The sequence below is a fragment of the Hippoglossus hippoglossus genome, chromosome 15 (genome assembly GCF_009819705.1).
Source record: "Hippoglossus hippoglossus isolate fHipHip1 chromosome 15, fHipHip1.pri, whole genome shotgun sequence".
NCBI lineage: Eukaryota > Metazoa > Chordata > Actinopteri > Pleuronectiformes > Pleuronectidae > Hippoglossus > Hippoglossus hippoglossus.
The window spans coordinates 4,381,298-4,400,678 of NC_047165.1; the positions used below are offsets into that span (position 1 = coordinate 4,381,298).

The window sequence follows — 19,381 nt, forward strand, 5'->3', positions numbered from 1 at the left end:
ACACACACACACACACACACACACACACACACACACACACACACTCACACAAGCACTCGCAGGAAGTTATGAGAACAGGATAACCACAGGGACTGATGGGTAATAAAACTGCAGAATGATAATTTCAACTGGAACAACTGCTCGGAGACAATTTGGAGACACAGTCTTAAATCCATTACTGCAAGGACTGGATCAGTTTATTACTCAATTATTATTATTTATCTGTTTGTTCATGAGTAGCTGGGACAGAAATAAAAGATGTGTTTCCCTGCAGTATCAGAGAGTGATCACCTGAACGTGCACAGTAATTAGCTGACATGAGAGGAGGTTGTGTTCAAATCAGAAACCTGGAAGAGTTTGAGTTGATTTAGAGACGAGTGAGACGGAAACATTAAAAACCAGACAGACACGGCAGAGGCTCAATTCCCAGAACTGTCTCCCTGCTTTATAACTTCATCTCACTCTGACGGCTTTAAAGACACTGAGTTGTTCTTCGGGGCCGAGCGACGCTTTTGGAAAACAAAGCCAAGATTTGCATCTGCTCTCCCCGAGGGCTCCCGAAAACATCCAGCGAGCCAGGAGACGATAATCCTCCAACTCTTCCCGAAGCAGCACATCACCCTGCTGCAGTGATGGAGAGAATCATGAGATATTGATCACAGCAGCAGCTTATTGGATGTGAACAGAGACCTGGTGAGCGAACACATGAATATTGAATATGAAGCTGACTTTGTTTTAAGCCCTAAACGGCCTCTCAGGTCACTCCTGATGCTTCCAAAGCTGCGTTATGAGCTGGAGCAGGAAGGCTGTGGATGATAATTTGCTTTCAGGAGCTACAACAAAATCAAAAGAGCCGTTATTGATTGTTCTGATGAAATACACACCAGGGGTTTTCTATAAAGTTTAATTTACTTACAGCTGCGCTGATCAATATTTTATAAATGAAAGTGGCAATCAGAAAGAAGTTCATTAAAATAAAGTCACAGAATGAGGAAACTCAATGATGGTTGAGCCTGTGATGAAAATATTTGTACATTAGTTGTATCATGAACTGAGTGTCTGTGGCTCAGAGTTTAAATAAAGATGGACGACACGTCTCTACTTCGCCCACTATCCAGAAATGAAAATATCACGGATACGGGCGCCGCCATCTTGTGCCATTGACGTCACTTGGAGCCAGAATCTGTGCAGTAACGAGGGGGGGGTGGAGCCGCAGCAGCACAGTCACGCCGATGCGTCTGTCGACCAATCGTGAGTCAGTCTCAGCTGTCAATCACAATGTCTCAGGTTTTTATCCTCAATCAATCAAAAACCAAACTTTGGGCCATGTCCAATCTGCTGACATGGAGGAGGTGGGGTTTATGACATGTACTGCAGCCAGCCACCAGGGGGTGATGGAGAGACTTTGGCTTCACTTGAGAAAGAGTCACTTCCTGATGTTTCCTCTTTCAAATCACATGAGGCAAAGAATTAACTCAGAAACAAATGAGACTTCTGCAAAATACGATTTTTATAACTGGTTCTCAATTTCCCAAAACAATCGTTAAGTTTTGTTAGAACTTGATTAAAGTTTGAAATTAAAGAATAAAAAACCAAAGCTGACTGAGGCGAACATTACCCAAAATGCAATGCTCTCTTTTTAATCTCCCTGATTTAAGAAAATTAGGGAATTGAGGGAAATGATTTAGGGAAAAGGATAAAAGAAGAAATGAAGCGTTTAAATAAGATTAAACCTGATTTTACTTTCTCAGGTTCGTATCCTCGTGGACGTTGCATTAATCTGCAGTATTTGAATATTTTATATCCACTCTTTCTCCATCGTTCTCTGCTCCTCTCACAGTTTGGATTCACGTGTCCCTCTGGTTGAGTTCCTCTCCTCTCTGACTTCAGCAGGTACAGTATTCTGGCCGGCAGCCACTTCAGGAGGAAACAGCTGGTTTTACTGCAGGCTGGCGTTTCCTCTCCTCGCCCTCCTGGGACACGCAGCACTACCTCCTGCTCTCCACGCTGCACCTCCATGCTGCTCGTGCTGACGTGCACTTTTTTGCTTTGCCCTAATTTTGCAGGTCTTTTTTTTTAAACCAGCAACAGGACCATCTGCCTGGGCTCTAAATTAGGACGAGTATTTATCAAATGTCTTGTGATGGGAATACTGATCCCGGCTCTGCGTTGGCCTGCAGGTGGAGATAACTGACAAGGTCAAGGTTACGGAGATACGCCGCCTCGTCACATTCATTAAATTTCTGCTCAGATATGAAATGGAAAATTAATTGTTTGTGGGAATTTGGAGTCACGAGTGACAGTTTAATGAGACTTTGTGTCTTTTCTGACACATTTAACTAAATATATTCCTCTGAGGTGGCGTCCTGAATTAAATGAACGCAGATAAAAGACATCAAACTCCTGTTGAGGAACACAAGGCGCACAAATCTACTGGTTTAAAGCTCCATGTGACAGAAAAGAGGGGAATTAAACCTCACTGTTGGCCTGTGGGAAATGGGTTTGGCTTGTTGTTATTCCTGCCGCTGGAGTTGAATCCTATTATAGATCATTTTTAACCTGCACCCCAGGGGCCAAAGTGGGAATATTGATTGTCTTACACAAAGTACCCTCCTGGGAGGAGAATGAAAAAGACCAAAAAAAAGAAACTCATATTGATTTTTGACAATTTGTTTATGATTATACTGGAATAAGTCACTGCAGCAGAGGAGGATGAGGAGGATGAAGGTGGGTTATAGGAGGAGACAGACAGAGCAGGTACACGCAGCGTCACTGGTTTACTCTGGTTTCTCTTTGTGCTCACGTTAATGTCGTTCTCCGGCAGCTGTGTCGTGTTTAATTGAGCAGATGTTGCATAAAACATGCATGTGCACACACACACACACATACACACACACACACACACACACACACACACATGCACAGTGTTTGATATCATGTCAGTTATTTCTGGACAAGAACAGAAACACACACCAGTGTGAACAGAAAGCGAGAACAAGACAGAAAGAGCAGAAATAAAAGATTATAAAAAGATTATCATTTTGGACTGATGTTTAGCGCCACCTGCTGTGTGATAGCTGCTAGTGCAAATGACACTCGAATATATTGTCAAGTTTCTGGTTTATTTTTTTACCTTTTGACATTTTTATATTACCACAAGGCATTTTTTGTGTTGATCAGTTTTACTTTACTGGAGGATGAAGAGGGTGTGATGATGAGTAAACTCCAGCTGCTGATGAAGGCCGCACAATGTGAGTTAAACTTCTACATGCAGAAGTCCACATGTCCTAAATTATCTTTGATTAAAATATTGTGGGGTTTTATTGAGTTTGAGTTAAGATCAAACTAAATGAAAATGGAGGTTGAAAATAATAATAAACATAAATAATATGAGACCATATTCATATAAATCATTGAGTGTGTGGTGTTTTTCTGTTTCTCAATCAGCTCGATTCTGTTGAACTGCAGAACTTCAGTCAGTCCTGAATGAAAACCTGTTTATTCACTAAGACTAAAAATACATATTCCTTTATCTATTTAAGAACAATGCAGCGTCTCCTGTTTCCTCTTTACTCCACAAAAAGATTTTTCCTTTCATTCCTGCAGAGGAAACAAAAAAAGTTCCTCTCAGGCTTCAGCTATTTTCCTGCAGCTACAGGGACGTTACCCTCATCCTGCTGTGACCATAGTTACAGTTGTGATGACAACCACAGAAGGATCCCATCCACCGCCGCTGCCTGCCGGCCACGTTGCTTTGATTTAAGAGAAGCTGAGTTAGCAGGGAGGGAGGTCAGGACGTGGCCGGGGTCCAGGGGATTTCCTCGGCCTGAGTTTGATTTGTATCTGCAGAGCTGCACAGACACACCAGCCGACGAGCTGCATGAGGAAAAGAGTCAGAGGAACGAGAGAAAGGAGGATGTTGCTTTCAAATGATGGGAAAACTTCTGTTTCCACAGCCTGAGCACGCGAACTGGAATATTATTATATGTACAAAAGTGAAGATTTTCAGGATAAGATTTGCCTGTAGAGATAATCTGTTTATACCAGGTAGAAGCAAATTACAGGAGCCTGCAGCAGCACCTCTGTGTCAGTTTGTCATTAATAATATATAAATATAATATCAGTTTGCTACATGGAAACATTATGACATTTGCGCAATTCAGCTTGAACACGGGAACAGCTGATGTCGAGAGAGGGGGAGAATTTGGAGGTCAAAGGTCACTGTGGCCTCACAAAACCCTTTTTTTCCTTGTGAACACGTCATCTTAAAAACATCTTGAGAGAAACCTTTCAGATTTTGGGATAAATGTTCGACTCACAGATGAACTGATTAGATTTTGATGATCAAAGGTCAAAGGTCAAGGTCATGGCGACTTCACAGAACATGTTTCTGGACTCTAACACTCGTCTGTCTTTACAGAATTTGACTCAGAGAGGAACTGATTATATTTCAGTGCTCAAAGGTCAAAGGTCACAGGACTGAAAGTGCTCAGGTTGGTGAAGACAAACACATGATGGTGGAAATTCTCGTTGATTCTGATTCTTTCTCACTCTAATCTTCTGCATTGAGTTTGAGTTGTAGTTTTGAAGATTCACCAGGAGGGTTCACCAGTGTTCAACTTTTAGACGGTGGACACCACGGAGTCACACCTCATTCATCTTTACATCATTTATCTCATTTCTACACCTTTATACTAAGACTTCATCCACAGTCATCACGTTTGTTTTAAAGTATTCAATGTGAGTAATATGACAGTTTATATCTCACGCAGACTTGTTGATAGCAGATGGAAATAAGTTGTTTCAGGTTTTCAAAGTAGAGATTTGTCTCCGTGTGCTGAGAACATTCAGGAGAATTTAAAAAATGTAGGATTTCGAAGCAAAATCAGGACACAGAGACATAGATGGTGATTTAAAGTAACTGAAATATAATAATAATAATAATAATAATAACTTTATTTCTAGCACTTATCTAAACAAGGTTACAAAGTGCTTCATAAAATCCTTATCAGAAATGAATTATAAAAAATAAAAGGTATTTAATTCAGTTACATTTTAAGCTCGAGACCTTAAAAGAACGGAAGGTGATGGAATCTTAACTTTGATGTGAGTGATGAATTCTCTTTAATAACCTGACGAATGGTACATGTCAGTTTCTCTCTGTATCCATGCTCTGTGATGTGTTGTTGAATTCTCTGATATATGATATTGTTTGAATGCAGATACTGTCTGAATATTACCTGTGCAGATAAACGTGCAGCTGCCACAGCGTGTGCGGCTCTCGGCCTCGCGCTGCGTCCACCAGGTACAGCATGTTCCCACACCGATGCTCTGATGTCACTAAATGACACCAGATGCTTTGACCCTTCGTCTTAAGTCTTAACCTTTTCAATAAATCACATTATGCCGTCGGTGAAACACACAGAGTCTCAGGTTTGTGTAGAAAATGCAGAAAACGATCTAATTCCTCTGGAGTCCATCGCCTCACATGCTTCGTCTGATTGGATTTTACTCTATTCAACACAATGGTTTTATAGTGAAGAGGCGTACATGCAAGATTCTACAGGCTGTGAATACTTCTGTGATATAGTTTTTTTTAATTTATGAAATTCCTGGTAAAATTCCCATGTTGCAACACAATCCTTAAAAAAATCCCAAATAAAAACAACTGTATTTGATCCTTGGTTCCAGCTCGAGCTCCGATGAGGCCAAAGCTTCTCAGCTATTGTAAATATGATACTTCTGTCATATTAAATCAAACTCAGACAGACGGACTCACTGTTGAAATATTTAGTTATTTGTGCACGATTTCAAAGTCTGTAGGAAACTGTTTGTTGTCAGTGCTGCACACAGCCTGACCATGTGGCCAATAAAGTATTATGGCACGCGATCATCTCTTTGAAATTCCACACATGCCTCACATATCCCCACACTCATCCCCTCAGGCCCCATCTTTTATGGAGCTGGCGATCGGCTGTTATCGAGTGGCTGAATGTTCATATTTCTGCACCTGGACTTCCAGCAGAGGGGGGAGACACGTGAAGCTGGAACAGCCTCAGTGTTTTTACCCAAACTTTATTTATTCTGCAGAAACCGGGCGGATGCTGGGAGAGATCTGATTGGCCCCTGAAGTGACCCTGTACTGTCAGAGGTCAACAAACAAACAAACAAACAAACAAACAAACAAACAAACTAACAAAGAATTTGTTGATTCCACTTCAGACTGTTTGACTAAATCATCTGAGATGTGAAGTCAAAGCTGATGAAGGACTAACTTCACTTCCACCTTAAGAGGAGCCTTGCTCAAGGGCAGTGTGTGTAGAATGTAAAGCTTTTATTTTTTCTTAAATTAATTTATTCTCTCCTCATCCTCCTCTTCCTCTCCACCTCCTCTTCTCCTCCTCCTCTCATCTCTTCCTCATCCTCCTCCTCTCCACCTCCTCTTCCTCCTCATTTTCCTCCTCCACTTCCTATCTTCCTCCTCTCCTCCTCCTTCTCTCTCCTCCTCCTTTTCTCTTTCTCCTCTTCTCCTTTCTTCCTCCTCTTCTCCTCCTCTTCCTCTTCTCTTCCTCCTCTCCTCTATTCCTCCTCATTTCCCCCTCCTCTCCTCCTCCTCCACTTCCTATCTTCCTCCTCTCCTCTTCCTCCTCTCCTCCTCCTCTTCTCCTCCTCCTCTCCTCTCTTCCTCCTTTCCTCCTCATCCACCTCCTGTCCTCTTCCTCCTCCTCTCCACCTCCTCTTCCTCTCTTCCTCCTCTCCACCTCCTCTCCTCTCTTCCTCCTCCTCTTCCTCCTCCTCTTCCTCCTCTCCTCTCTTCCTCCTCTTTCTCCTCATTTTCCTCCTCCTCCTCCACTTCCTATCTTACTCCTCTCCTCCTCATCCACCTCCTATCTTCCTCCTCCTCTCCTCTCCTCCTCCTCTCCACGTCCTCTTCCTCTTCTCCTCCTCCTCTCCTCTTCCTCCTCCTCCTCCACTTCCTATCTACTCCTCTCCTCCTCATCCACCTCCTATCTTCCTCCTCCTCTCCTCTCCTCCTCCTCTCCACGTCCTCTTCCTCTCCTCCTCCTCCTCTCCTCTTCCTCCTCCTCTCTTCTTCCTCCTCCTCTCCTCTTCTCCTCTCCTCTCCTCCTCCTCTCCACGTCCTCTTCCTCTTCTCCTCCTCCTCTCTTCTTCCTCCTCCTCTCCTCTTCTCCTCTCCTCCTCCTCTTCCTCTTCTCCTCCTCCTCTCCTCCTCCTCTCCACGTCCTCTTCCTCCTCCTCTCCTTTTCTCCTCCTCCTCTCCTCCTCCTCTCCACGTCCTCTTCCTCTTCTCCTCCTCCTCTCTTCTTCCTCCTCCTCTCCTCTTCTCCTCTTCCTCTTCTCCTCCTCCTCTCCTCCTCCTCTCCACGTCCTCTTCCTCCTCCTCTCCTCTTCTCCTCCTCCTCTCCTCCTCCTCTCCACGTCCTCTTCCTCCTCCTCTCCTCCTCTCCTCCTCCTCTCCTCCTCCTCTCCACGTCCTCTTCCTCTTCTCCTCCTCCTCTCCTCTTCCTCCTCCTCCCGTGTCTGGGCTGCCTCTCTCTCTCCTCCAGTGTGTGACAGCAGCCTCCCAGAGATCTGACGTGTTTTTCGCATTTCCTGCGCCAGAGAGAGACGCAGCGCAGCCGCGTCGGAGGGTCTGTCTGTGGGGGGAGGCAGCCAGAGGTATGTCCACCCCGGGAGGAAGTTAGGGATCAGTGCACGAAACCAGGCCGTGCAGCGAGCACCCAGGAGCCGCTGTCTTCCCTCCTACCGCCGGGACCTGCCCCTCCTCTCCGCTGCGGCTCCAGCTCCGCCGATGCGCCGCGTCCGGAGCCTCCCACGCCGCCTCACGGTGCCATGCGACGCGGAGCAGCCACTTCCACGGAGCCCACCGGAGCTTCCGAACCCCTCTCGTGTCCCAAATGAAGCCGTGACGCACGGACTCACATCTGGGGCCTTTGGACCTGTTCGCGTTTCCTCCGTGCGCTTCTGAAGGAGGCGTCCACGCGTCACCGCACCGTCTCTGTGCCGCTGCGGTTTTGTTCCCTGTCACTTCTGAGAGGACGTGCGGACACTTGAGGGTGAGATCACAGCGTCGGCCGGGAGGAGACACAGGGAGGAGCAGCACGGAGCCGCCACTCCGCACGAGGAGCGGCGTGTTGTTGAGGGGGGAGAGGGGACGGGTGCAAACAAGTGTCCGCGCCATGGTGGTGTTCAACGGGCAGCTGAGGATCCGGATCCGCGAGGCGCTGCACCTCAAGCCCACCGCCTGGTCCCTGCGCCACGCCGTCGGCCCCAAGGCGCAGACCTTCCTCCTGGACACGTACATCGCCCTGAACGTGGACGACTCGCGCGTGGGCCAGACGTGCACGAAGCAGAAGACCAACAGCCCCGCGTGGAACGACGAGTTCACCACGGACGTGCACGACGGGCGCACGGTCGAGCTGTCCGTGTTCCACGACGCGCCCATCGGCTACGACGACTTCGTGGCCAACTGCATCATCCCGCTGGAGGACATCCTGCACAACGACAGCAAGCACTTCGAGGACTGGGTGAGACACGCGCACGCAAACACACACACACACACACACACACACACACACACACACACACACACACACACACACACACACACTCTTCATATTTCTTTATTGTTAAAACATCAGTGCAGGGCCGGCTCTAGCCTTTATGGGGCCATATGAGAAATCAGATTTAGGGCCCCCCCCCCCTCACATCCATCTCCAATATTTTTTACTAGCAGTTGTGTCGGTGTGATGATGTTTTCAGACCTTCTCCGAACTCCGGTGAAATGTTCTGGAGTTTCTGAACGTGAGAACATAAATCAGTAAAATGTCAGAGTGAGTCCATGTGAGAAAACAACCGGGAAATGTTCTGGAAACTTCCCAGTGAGCGAGTGGACGTGTTGATGAGGTTTCTAACACGTGACGGACGTGAAACTGGAAGAAGATAAATATCTCAGGACGAAGAAGAGGAGTCGTACACGTAGAAGACGAAGACATCCACTTGGAAAGACGAGGAGGTTCCAGAGCTTTTGGTGATGAGGGCCGACGCCGGTGTGGATGAGCTGTAAACAACAACACCTCCTGCTGCTCTACAGGCTCCGCCCCTCGCCTGAATGTTCCCCACATGTTCCTGTTGTTGTGAACGAGTCGGACCCGGAACAATCTGCTGCTGCTGCTTCACAGGAGAAACACCAACTACAGGAAACGTCCAGAAGCTATTTTACAGACACTTTTCAGAGTTCATGTCTGAAAACATGCTGTTATAGCAGGGATTAAATAATCCTTGTTATCATAATCTTTAGTTTGTTTATGATGAGGTTTGACCATCAAGATGCCTTGTGGGACATTTCAAGTTCTCTCAGGGCTCCACAAGTGACCACAGCTTGAGTTTAGTGTCGGTCTTGAAAAACTGTTTCTTAATCTCAGTGTGAAGTTTTCCAGGTTAAATCAAGTTTAAATAATCTCTTGCTGGGATGGAGACTTGCCTCTGATGGTTTCACACCTCCCCTTGCTTTGGCCCAGATTGATGAATCAGTGACATGTTTCATCAGAAAATATTGAAAAAGTATTTAACATAATTCTGACATCTTCAAATCTGTTGTTTTGTCTAAACATTTTTATTTTTTTATCATGTTTGTCAGAAAAAAATTAATCTGAACAGCTGAGAAGCTCAAACCAGGTAATGTTTTGAAAAGTGACATTTCACCTGACAACACATCGCCTTCAGACGCCGCCTACAAACCAATGCTTCTTAAATGTGAGGGTTTTGTTGCCGTTTCATTTGAGTCATATTTAAGTGAAATAAATTCATACTTTCTTTCATGTTACAGTAACGTGCACTGTTCTTGGAACACAGGCTTGCAGATACACAACAAACACACAGTGTATAGATCCTGTTACCTTTGTTGTGCTCTTGTTAGCTGAACTACTGACCCACAGCAGCATTACAAAAGATGGAAAGAATGGATGATGTGTGTGTGTGTGTCTGTGTGTGTGTGTGTGGCAGGGCACATGCATGATACACACAGCAGCATAAAGAAGCTGTTCATTGTTGTCTGAAGCCGCTGAAGCAGATGAATGTTTGAGTGTTTTATTGATGAGGCCATCAGGTCCATTAGAGGCAGATGCAGAGAGAGAGAGCGAGGGAGGGAGAGTACAAGATGAAAGAGAGGGAGGATGATGATGATGATGAAACAGGAGGAGGACAGGAGGAGGACAGGATGGAGAAAAGAGAAAGCTCGTCTTCCAGCGTTGTCTCCATGGTGTAAATCTTTAAAGTCTTTGGAAGTCAGCGGGAGCCGTGTGACGCTCCACGTGTTCTGACAGTGAAGACTCAGCTCTACACTTTAGGTTTTTTGAAGAAGATGAAAGTGACTCAGCGTCTGGCGCCTTTAATGATCTGGTGTCGAGGTTAAGTCACAGTTCTGATCTGCGTTAGCATCCTACCGCAGATCCTGTGTGAAAAAAAAAGGGTCTGTGTGATTTCAGAACGCTGAGTCGACAACTTTAAGGTGTCTCGTTGATTTAAAGTCACCGGTGTCTCGCTCTAATCCCGTTTCATCCTCTGGAATGAAAGGAATTTTTGATCCGTCTCCTCCGGGCGTTTCGAGCCGTTCCCATGGGCACTGTGGGCTGAACGTGTCTTGACTTAAGCTGTGTCGTGGGTTATGTAATCTCACACAAAGAAAGACTTGACATCACCTTGAGCGAACTAAACGCCCCGTGTAGTTTCCCAGTGAGTAATGCTAACGTAAGCTGCTGAGGAGAGCGTGTGCGGGACGGGGTTTTCTTTCGCCTTTGAGAACATGCGGCTGCAGAAGCTGGACGACGACCTGCTGATGCGGGACATTCCTGGATTCATGCACTCCGGCATGCATGAAATATTGTGAAAATACCAACGTGTGCAATGGAGGGCAGTTGGCTTCATGGTGATTAACACTGGGAAAAGGGAGAGTCAGGCTGGTTTAGCTCATTAAGACCTAATGCACTGAATTATAAACCTCAGCGTGTCTTGAAAACACCTAAAACCTGTTATAACAAAAGTGGCAAACTCATTAAAACATGATGAAAACAGGAGCATCATTCAGGTTTTTGAGTGAAGAGCTTGTGAACAGAAACTTTGAATCCAAGTTGTGACAAGTACCTGGTTTTTACAAAAAACAAAACCGCAAAGAGCAAACCATAATGTCACTGTTCTGCTGCAAGTCTGAACACAAACTGTCAAAAATCAGCATCAGCAGAAAATGATCCCTGCTGAACACACACACACACACACGCACACACACACACACACACACACACACACACACACACACACACACACACACACACACACACACACACACACACACACACACACACACACAGTTGAGTGAATCCACATGTCAGAAATTGAATCATTCATGCAGGTGTGAAGAACAAAATGCTACGACATGAAAACCGTTGTGTTCACGCTCATAATAAATGTGTCTCCCGACAGTTTGACCATTTACTGAGGTGCCAGAAGAATAATGGTCCCACTTGACAACGCAGCGCACTTTTATTTGAGAAGCAATTAAAAAACTGTCAAGCAGAGAGATTCTGCAGGATCGAGCGTTTGTTGTGTCGTTGGTTCTCACAATTCTTTAGTGCGGCGTCGTATCAAACCTCAAGACTTCATTCCTACTGTTTATAAACATCAATTTCCTCAATAAATACCATAAACAGGAAAAGGCATGTGTCCACTAATTAAATAATAATAAATAACAGGATTTAAATAAACATAATCAACTATAGAAACACAAAACCTACAAGTCTAAGAGAGATGTGTAGATAGATAAACAGTTCTGAGACCTTTGAGTTAATCAGCATCATTTCACTTAGCATTCGATGAGTAAAGTCTCTTCTGCTGAGGTCGTGCTTGTGGTTTCCAGTAACAGCCTGATTCTGGTCGTCTGGCTGCGACTCAGAGAAAAAGAGAAGAAGAAGAATAAAAGACATGAAAAAGGATCAGATTCCTGAATCTTTGAGGAATTTCTGCTGGTCTCTGAACAGTGATTTCATGTGTGGGCAGCCGCCTTGTTAGAACATGTCATGGAAGAAAGAAGCGGAGAAAACAAGTGTTTGATTTTACTACAGGACGGACAGCGAGGGAGGGTGGGGGGGGTGGTGACAGAGACAGAGGGGGCGTTGAAGAAAGACGTCTGGGTTGAATGGTGGAGTGACAGAGTGGGGGTGGAGGCGGGCGCTGGTGGAGGCAGCAGCGTTTGATCTCTGTGCGTTAATTTAATCAAAGCTTGTTCCCAGATCAGCTTAAATGTTCAGGACAGAGAAAAAGGAATTCTGGGATCATCACTTTTTCAGTGTCTGTAAATGTTTTGTTGTTGGATGAAGAAGACACGAGTCATGAGTTTGAAAGTGTTGACAGTCGATGTTGAAATCAACCTGGGTGCAGTTCTGTAGCTGTTCCTGTCGCAGGCTTCTCCAAGCCAAGTTAGAGAACACGGCAATTTAACTTAGTGAAATGATTTCCCCCCCCAGGAGGGCAACACTCACACTGCAGCACCTGGTTTTATCATTAATACACTGACAAACCTTGAATTAAAGCCCTGTGCCAAACAGTGTAGTCTCATGCTACATACGTTTGTTTTCCAGGTCATCCTGATATATCACGTTCACAGGAACATGAGGTGACCTTAACCTTTGACCACCAAATTACAATCAATTCATCCTTGAGTCCAAGTGAACATTTGTTGCTAAATTTGAAGAAATTCCCTCAAGGTGTTTTTCAGATATCATGTTCACAACACAGTCCTTCAAGGGGCCGTCTTTGCAAACAAAGCTCCGACTCGGTGTGTTTCCTCCACGACGACGTGTACAAGCAGCAAACTGAGAATATATTCACCTCTGGCTATTTATGTTTGTATAACAGATCCATTAGTACGTTTTTTGTCATTTATATAAATATATTCTTTGCCCGTCACAGAGCTTTTTTTACGTGGGAACCCAACCCAGTGCAGGACTTTCGTTTGAATGGATGCGAAGACGGAGAGACAACCTGAAAACATAATGCCTCCGATCACCGGCTGACGCAGAGAAATCCTTCTGAACTTGAATCTTGAATTTCCATCACAACCTCTTTACTGGGAGTTGTATCCATCTCAGAACGGTGTGAAGAGCGATGAGACGGTCGAAACTCGCTGCGTTTGTGTCATTCATCCACCGCATTGTTTGTGTTTGTCAGATTTCTAATAATCTGAATAAGCTTTAGCAGAACTGACTCCAGTGCTTTTAGTAAACCAGAAATAAATGTCACGTGAAGTGGAGCAGAGATACTGTAAACATGTGCGTGGTTAGAAATGATATGACAACATGAAAACGGGCGTAAACACACTTTTCACATGTTGTCGGTGTGAACTCGATGGTGACGGCCGGCGGAAAGGAGTCGTTCTGCAAACAGAGGAGAGAAAAACACAGAAAGCATTTGTTCTGTTCAGAGTCTGAACTCTGATCATGAATCTGTGTTAAAGTTCGTCCGCACACATCGAGAACTTCCCAGTCAACACACACCACCCACTCAGGTGAACATGAGACGGTGCTTCACATAATTGATTTTTTAAAGAGCTAAAACTCAGTGAGTGGATCAACGACACAGATGTTGTTATTTCTGTCTCCGTTCCCCCTCCTGTGTGTTGTTCAGGTTGTGATCTGAGCTCATTGTAGAGGTTGTATCAGAGTGACTGTGTCAAGTGTGTGTGTGTGTGTGTGTGTGTGTGTGTGTGTGTGTGTGTGTGTGTGTGTGTGTGTGTGTGTGTGTGTGTGTGTGTGTGTGTGCGTACAACTCGTACATTACACAGCTTCAGGAACAGTGAACATCATTCATGGCTGTTTGGATGTTGTGTGTCTGTGGTGAGAGCACAGGATCAGCAACTGACTCACTGTTCATACCTGAAGAGAATAGATGCTATAGACTCACAAAAATGAGGCCAAAGTATCTCTGACACGAGCGCTGCCATCTTGCCCTGCTGACATCATTTGGAGCCAAAGTGGTTGAATTCATCTAACGAGGACTTTGACGTAGGGCACAGTCACACGTACGTGAATGGAGGTAAATAATAACCACCTGCCGTGACACACATGGGAATCGGTTGTGCGGCCTGTCATCCGTTTGAGGTTGTGGTTGTGGCAGAGCAGTTTCTGGGTTGTGAAAAACATTTTTGTCAACGGCCTCACAAAAACTACTTGAGGGTTTTCTACGTAACTTGGGGAAAGGGTTTGGTGTGAGTGAAACTATGAGGTCTGTCTGCGTGCACGATAAAATCGTTATGGACGATAGCGCTGCACACAGCTATACAATGCACCAAAGGAGCAAAACACAGAGTTAGAGATGTCTCGTGTTATTGTGAAAAAAAAAACAGTTTTTGGGTTGTGATGTTGAACTGTGACAAAGTCAGTTTGCCGTGTGGTCGTCCTGTGGTTAGACGAGTCAACGACGGCGGTTCAGCTGCAGGAGCTGACGGCGAAGATTTGTAAAAGTAGGGAAATGTCAGCTCAGTTTTATCTGATGAGACAACGAGTGTGAGGCAGGTCTTATGTTAATGAGGGACGTCCCCGTCACTGTAGCATCGTGTTCAGCCATCGGAGGAATGTGGGACGCTCCACTGCTTCACTGCTCCACTGCAAGTTTTAATTCAGCTTTTGAGACACAGATGCACCAGAAACCTCAAAGCACAAGACCCTCGCACCAGTTCTGCAGCCGGTGGTTCCCTGTTTTTGCTCAAAGGCACTTAAACAAGACAAGCCATTCACCAGGATTTGTTACGTATGCTTATTACCTTTAAATAGACGTAAGTACTCAAAGGCACGTCAGCACTTTCAGTGGCGTCCGTGTTTGGTTTCCTCTGTAAACTCTGGTGCAGACAGAATAGAGGAAGAGCTCCAGCCTGCTCCCTTCTTGACCCTGTTTCCCTGCGGGCCGTCTTACAGGGGTGTCCTCTCTGCACACTGGAGGAAACAGGGGCAGGGCTGTGTGTGTGTGTGTGTGTGTGTGTGTGTGTGTGTGTGTGTGTGTGTGTGTGTGTGTGTGTGTGTGTGTGTGTGTGTGTGTGTGTGTGTGTGTGTGTGTGTGTGTGTGTGTGTGTGTGTGTGTGTGTGTGTGTGTGTGTGTGTGTGTGTGTGTGTGTGTGTGTGTGTGTGAGCCTAAATATAGAGGCAGTGTTTTGAGTCACACGGATTGGCCCTACTTCCTGTTTTCACTGTCCAAGTTACTTCCCAGAGAAAGAAGGGAAGACAGAGGGAGTGACGGCTCCTCAGGTGCCTCCTCTCCTCCCTCTGATTACTTCTCTTATCACTCGTCTATCTGACGTCCAGCGTGTCACTCGCTGTCCATCACGGAGGCGATGCAGTCACACAGATATGTGAGGAATGTAAGATGCAGCACTGGGCTCTTCCTGCTGCTCCTGTCAGCACCACTCAGCATAAACACAACTTCTCACAGCAACACACGCCAGAGAAAGAAAAACACTGTTGTTCAGCAGCTGTTGTTGCTTCAGTGAAGAGATTCGTTTTCTCCTCGATTTAAGGTCTAATGATGTTTTCCTCTTGTTTCTGTCATGTCTCTCTTTACTGTCTATCTCTCCTGCGCTGGTGGATGATTGTAAACGCTGTTAAACATCACTCAATAGAGCGCATACCTCCGTCAAAGGTCAATTCAATTAAAGCCACCGCACTTGATTGCACACGATCATAAGCTGCTTTCAGACCTGCACTGAAGAACACAAGTGTTCCTGAAATGTTCTGGAGGGGCTGAATGTGAGAACACAAACATCTGAGTCAGTGTCTCTGGACATTTTCTGGAACTTTTCCTGCAGCCTCCTAGTAAAACGTCTGGAAACTTCCCAGTGAGCGAGTGGACGTGTTGATGAGGTTTCTAACACATGACGGACGTGAAACTGGAAGAATACAAATATCTCAGGATGAAGAAGAGGAGGAGCCGTACACATAGAAGATGAAGACGTCAACTTGGAAAGACGAGGAGATTCCAGAGCTTCTGGTGATGAGGGCCGACGCCGGTGTGGATGAGCTGTAAACAACAACACCTCCTGCTGCTCTACAGGCTCCGCCCCTCGCCTGGATGTTCCACTCACTGTTAATCAGCTTGCAAATTGATAAATGAGAGATGAAAGTGAGTTGGATGCATCTGTGATGATGCTTGTGGATGATGAAGAGATGTTCACAAGAAGGTACCGAAGGTGGTGATGTGATCTTAACGTGTGTGGAATGTCTGTAACGTAAATCAGCCGAGAGCTTCACACGGCAGAATTCAACTCTCGTCATTTCCTCACAAACAGGATGAGAGGAGAGAAAACACCCTGTCATCACACACACACACACACACACACACACACACACACACACACACACACACACACACACACACACACACACATACAGATTTTTTTATTCAAAACAAGGAATTTGAAGACAGTGAATTAAAAATTAGTTTTTCAGTATTTCCTGATACCAACCTCCTAAATATGTCTGTTTTGTTTGGGTTCTCTCTTGATCAATGCGCCATCATTCATCCAGATTTCATGGAAATCTGTTCTGTAGTTTTGGCGTAATCCTGCTGACGACAAACAAACAAACAAACAAACAAACTATACGGGCATGTTGAGAGCTCCTACCTCCACCATGTTTCATGACAGCACCAGATTTTTCCTGCCATAGTATAGCTGTGTGCAGCTGTGCTGTCGTCCATAAAGTTTTTACCATCCAGCTGCATTTGTGTGCATCAATGTAGTTTTCTCTCTCGCGTGAGAACTTGTCTTTCTCTTATTTGTCTGTGAACCTGTCTCTTTACATCTGTTGCACGAGAAAGCGACGTTTATGTTTGTGCACGTGCACCCCCGCCACTGATTGAATGAATTCTGTGGGAAACGCTGCAAAGAAAGTTAAACTAATTGTTGCATCTACCTTATTTATGTGGATCTGCACCAAAATTTTATGAGTTCTTCTCTGACCCATCCCACATCACGGTAATCTGTCCGGCAGTTTGTGTGTAATACTGCAGTATATATATCTATATATATAAGGGGTAAGGAATATAAGGAGTAACAATTCCATGTCCAATGTCCAGTGCCTCGACACATTCAAGATCAATGTGGTTCAGTGATAAACTGTTTTTTATGGTTCGCACCTTTCGTACCAGCAGAATGTTTTGGTTCAGGCCAAAGATCTGAGGTAGTTTCCCACATTCACCAGTTGATTCATCGTCCCCCTCATGTCCCCCTCCCGTCCCCCTCACGTCCCCCTCACGTCCCCCTCTGTGTGAGTATCAGTGAATCAGTAGCTCTAGTTTCTTTGAGGATACACTCAGCCACATGATTCCAGCTTGACTCAGGCTCATGTGATCTGTAAAAGCTTTGGGACAGCTCTGTGTGTGTGTGTGTGTGTGTGTGTGTGTGTGTGTGTGTGTGTGTGTGTGTGTGTGTGTGTGTGTGTGTGTGTGTGCGTGCGCGTGCGCGTGTGCGTGTGTGTGTGTGAGGAATGCGTCTCAGTTATTGGGTTAAAATGAAACTCATTAAACTTCAGTGGACGACATGTGATGTTAATAATTGAATCTTTGAATTAACTTCAGACACAGAAATGAAAGAGCAGAGAAATAAAAAACCAAGGTGCCCGAACACGGACGCTCCTTCTCTGGGGCTCCTGGTGGCCTTGTTGCCATGGATACTGTTCAAAACAACCAAATAAACAACACAAACACAAACAGGTTATTCACGGCACCTCGACTGGAGGGAGGTCGTCCTTCACATCCTGAAAATCACTCGTGTTACAACTGTAATGTTCGGTAATTCAGCATCATGTGACATGAAGGACAGAGACTGGTCTCGGAGGTCGTCGTGGTTTGGACACGTTTTCCTCCATGTTTGACACCGAGCTCCGTCCTGAACGAGGAAAGTCCCCCTCATCTCTGTGACCCTTCAGATTTGAACCCGAACCCGAATTGAACTGTGAGATTTTCCTGGCTGGTTGTTTTTAATGTCAGAGCCTCGGGACTGACATTAGTTGTTATTGAACTTAATCTGTGGGAATTCCCCGGTAAACATTTGAAATGAAGAAAGACATAAAGATATGATGTGTTTTCTTTGTGGCTCCACAGTTGAGTGAATCTGGCCCCTACTCTCTCTATCAATGTATTTGACTCTCCACCTCTTCCTCTTCTCCCCTGTGTCCTCCTCCTCCTCCTCCTCCTCCTCCTCCTCCTCCTCCTCCTCCTCCTCCTCCTCCTCCCCCTGTATAGGCTGTGTAACATCAGTCATGAGTCGGTTAGAGGTTAATGGACGTTTCTCCTCCATCTCTGACTCTTTCCAATTCCAGGCAATGATCTCTATCTCCACATGCATGAAACCACAAAGTAGCTCTAAGTGACTCATGTTGCACACATGCACATTTGAGCCACTACACAACAATACTGGCAGAGAAGAGCATGTATTTAAATGCTCAATGCAAATGATTTTTATTACATTATTTTTGTGACGGACAAATCATTTGCATGATCTAATCAGATGGATTCTTCCGCCTTTGATGAGGACGCTAACAAAATGTGTGTTACCCAAAAACACCTTGATTATTTGTGTGTGTGTGTGTGTGTGTGTGTGTGTGTGTGTGTGTTTCTTAGCTGCCTTGTTCACAATGCTGAAGCCAGCATCACTTATTCAACAGGGACAAATTAGGCATAGACAGACACACGGCTAAACAGGAGGACGAGCCTGAGTGGCTGCCGACAGGAGACCTCTTTGTGTGTGTGTGTGTGTGTGTGTGTGTGTGTGTGTGTGTGTGTGTGTGTGTGTGTGTGTTCTGTTCTGGTTTGTTTGAAGTAAATCTACTGCATTAGCAGCAGGAGTGAGTGCAGCTGTATAAAGTCACACTCCAGGGCGAGCGAGCGTGTGTGTGTGTGTGTGTGTGTGTGTGTGTGTGTGTGTGTGTGTGTGTGTGTGTGTGTGTTTTATTCATTTATGTTGAACAAATGGACTCGATAAACAGACTGTAGCACATCAACTGTAAAAGGTTTTAACTTCATCACTGCTGGACACTGTTGTGTTTCCACTATTGGACAAAGTAAAAGTACAAATATAGTAAAATACTAAAATACTCCATTACAAGTAAAGGTTCTGCATAAATACTCCTACTCAGTGTTTTCTCTGGTCCTCTCCGTTCTGTATAAAGTCAGTTTATGAGTTCAGACTTGTTTTGAGGTTTAAGGTTAAAGGGGCATTCCACTGATTTCACAGATGTAAATCAGTTTATTAGTTATGGTTAGTTCCACTGAGTCTGTGAAAACAGTTGTGTAATGTCGGCCGTGGTTCCAGAGAAACTAT

At 45.3% G+C, this 19,381-nt stretch overlaps 1 protein-coding gene across 1 annotated transcript in view; it reads left to right on the forward strand.

The window, feature by feature from the left end:
- The first annotated feature begins 7,621 nt into the window (after window positions 1–7,621).
- Window positions 7,622–19,381, forward strand: part of LOC117775705 (protein kinase C epsilon type-like) — a 42,646-nt gene continuing 30,886 nt past the window's right edge. Inside the window, exon 1 of the mRNA XM_034609070.1 lies at window positions 7,622–8,549. Within this exon, the coding sequence (XP_034464961.1) occupies window positions 8,202–8,549 (348 nt within the window). The 5' untranslated portion in view covers window positions 7,622–8,201. The remainder of the gene's footprint in view (window positions 8,550–19,381) is intronic.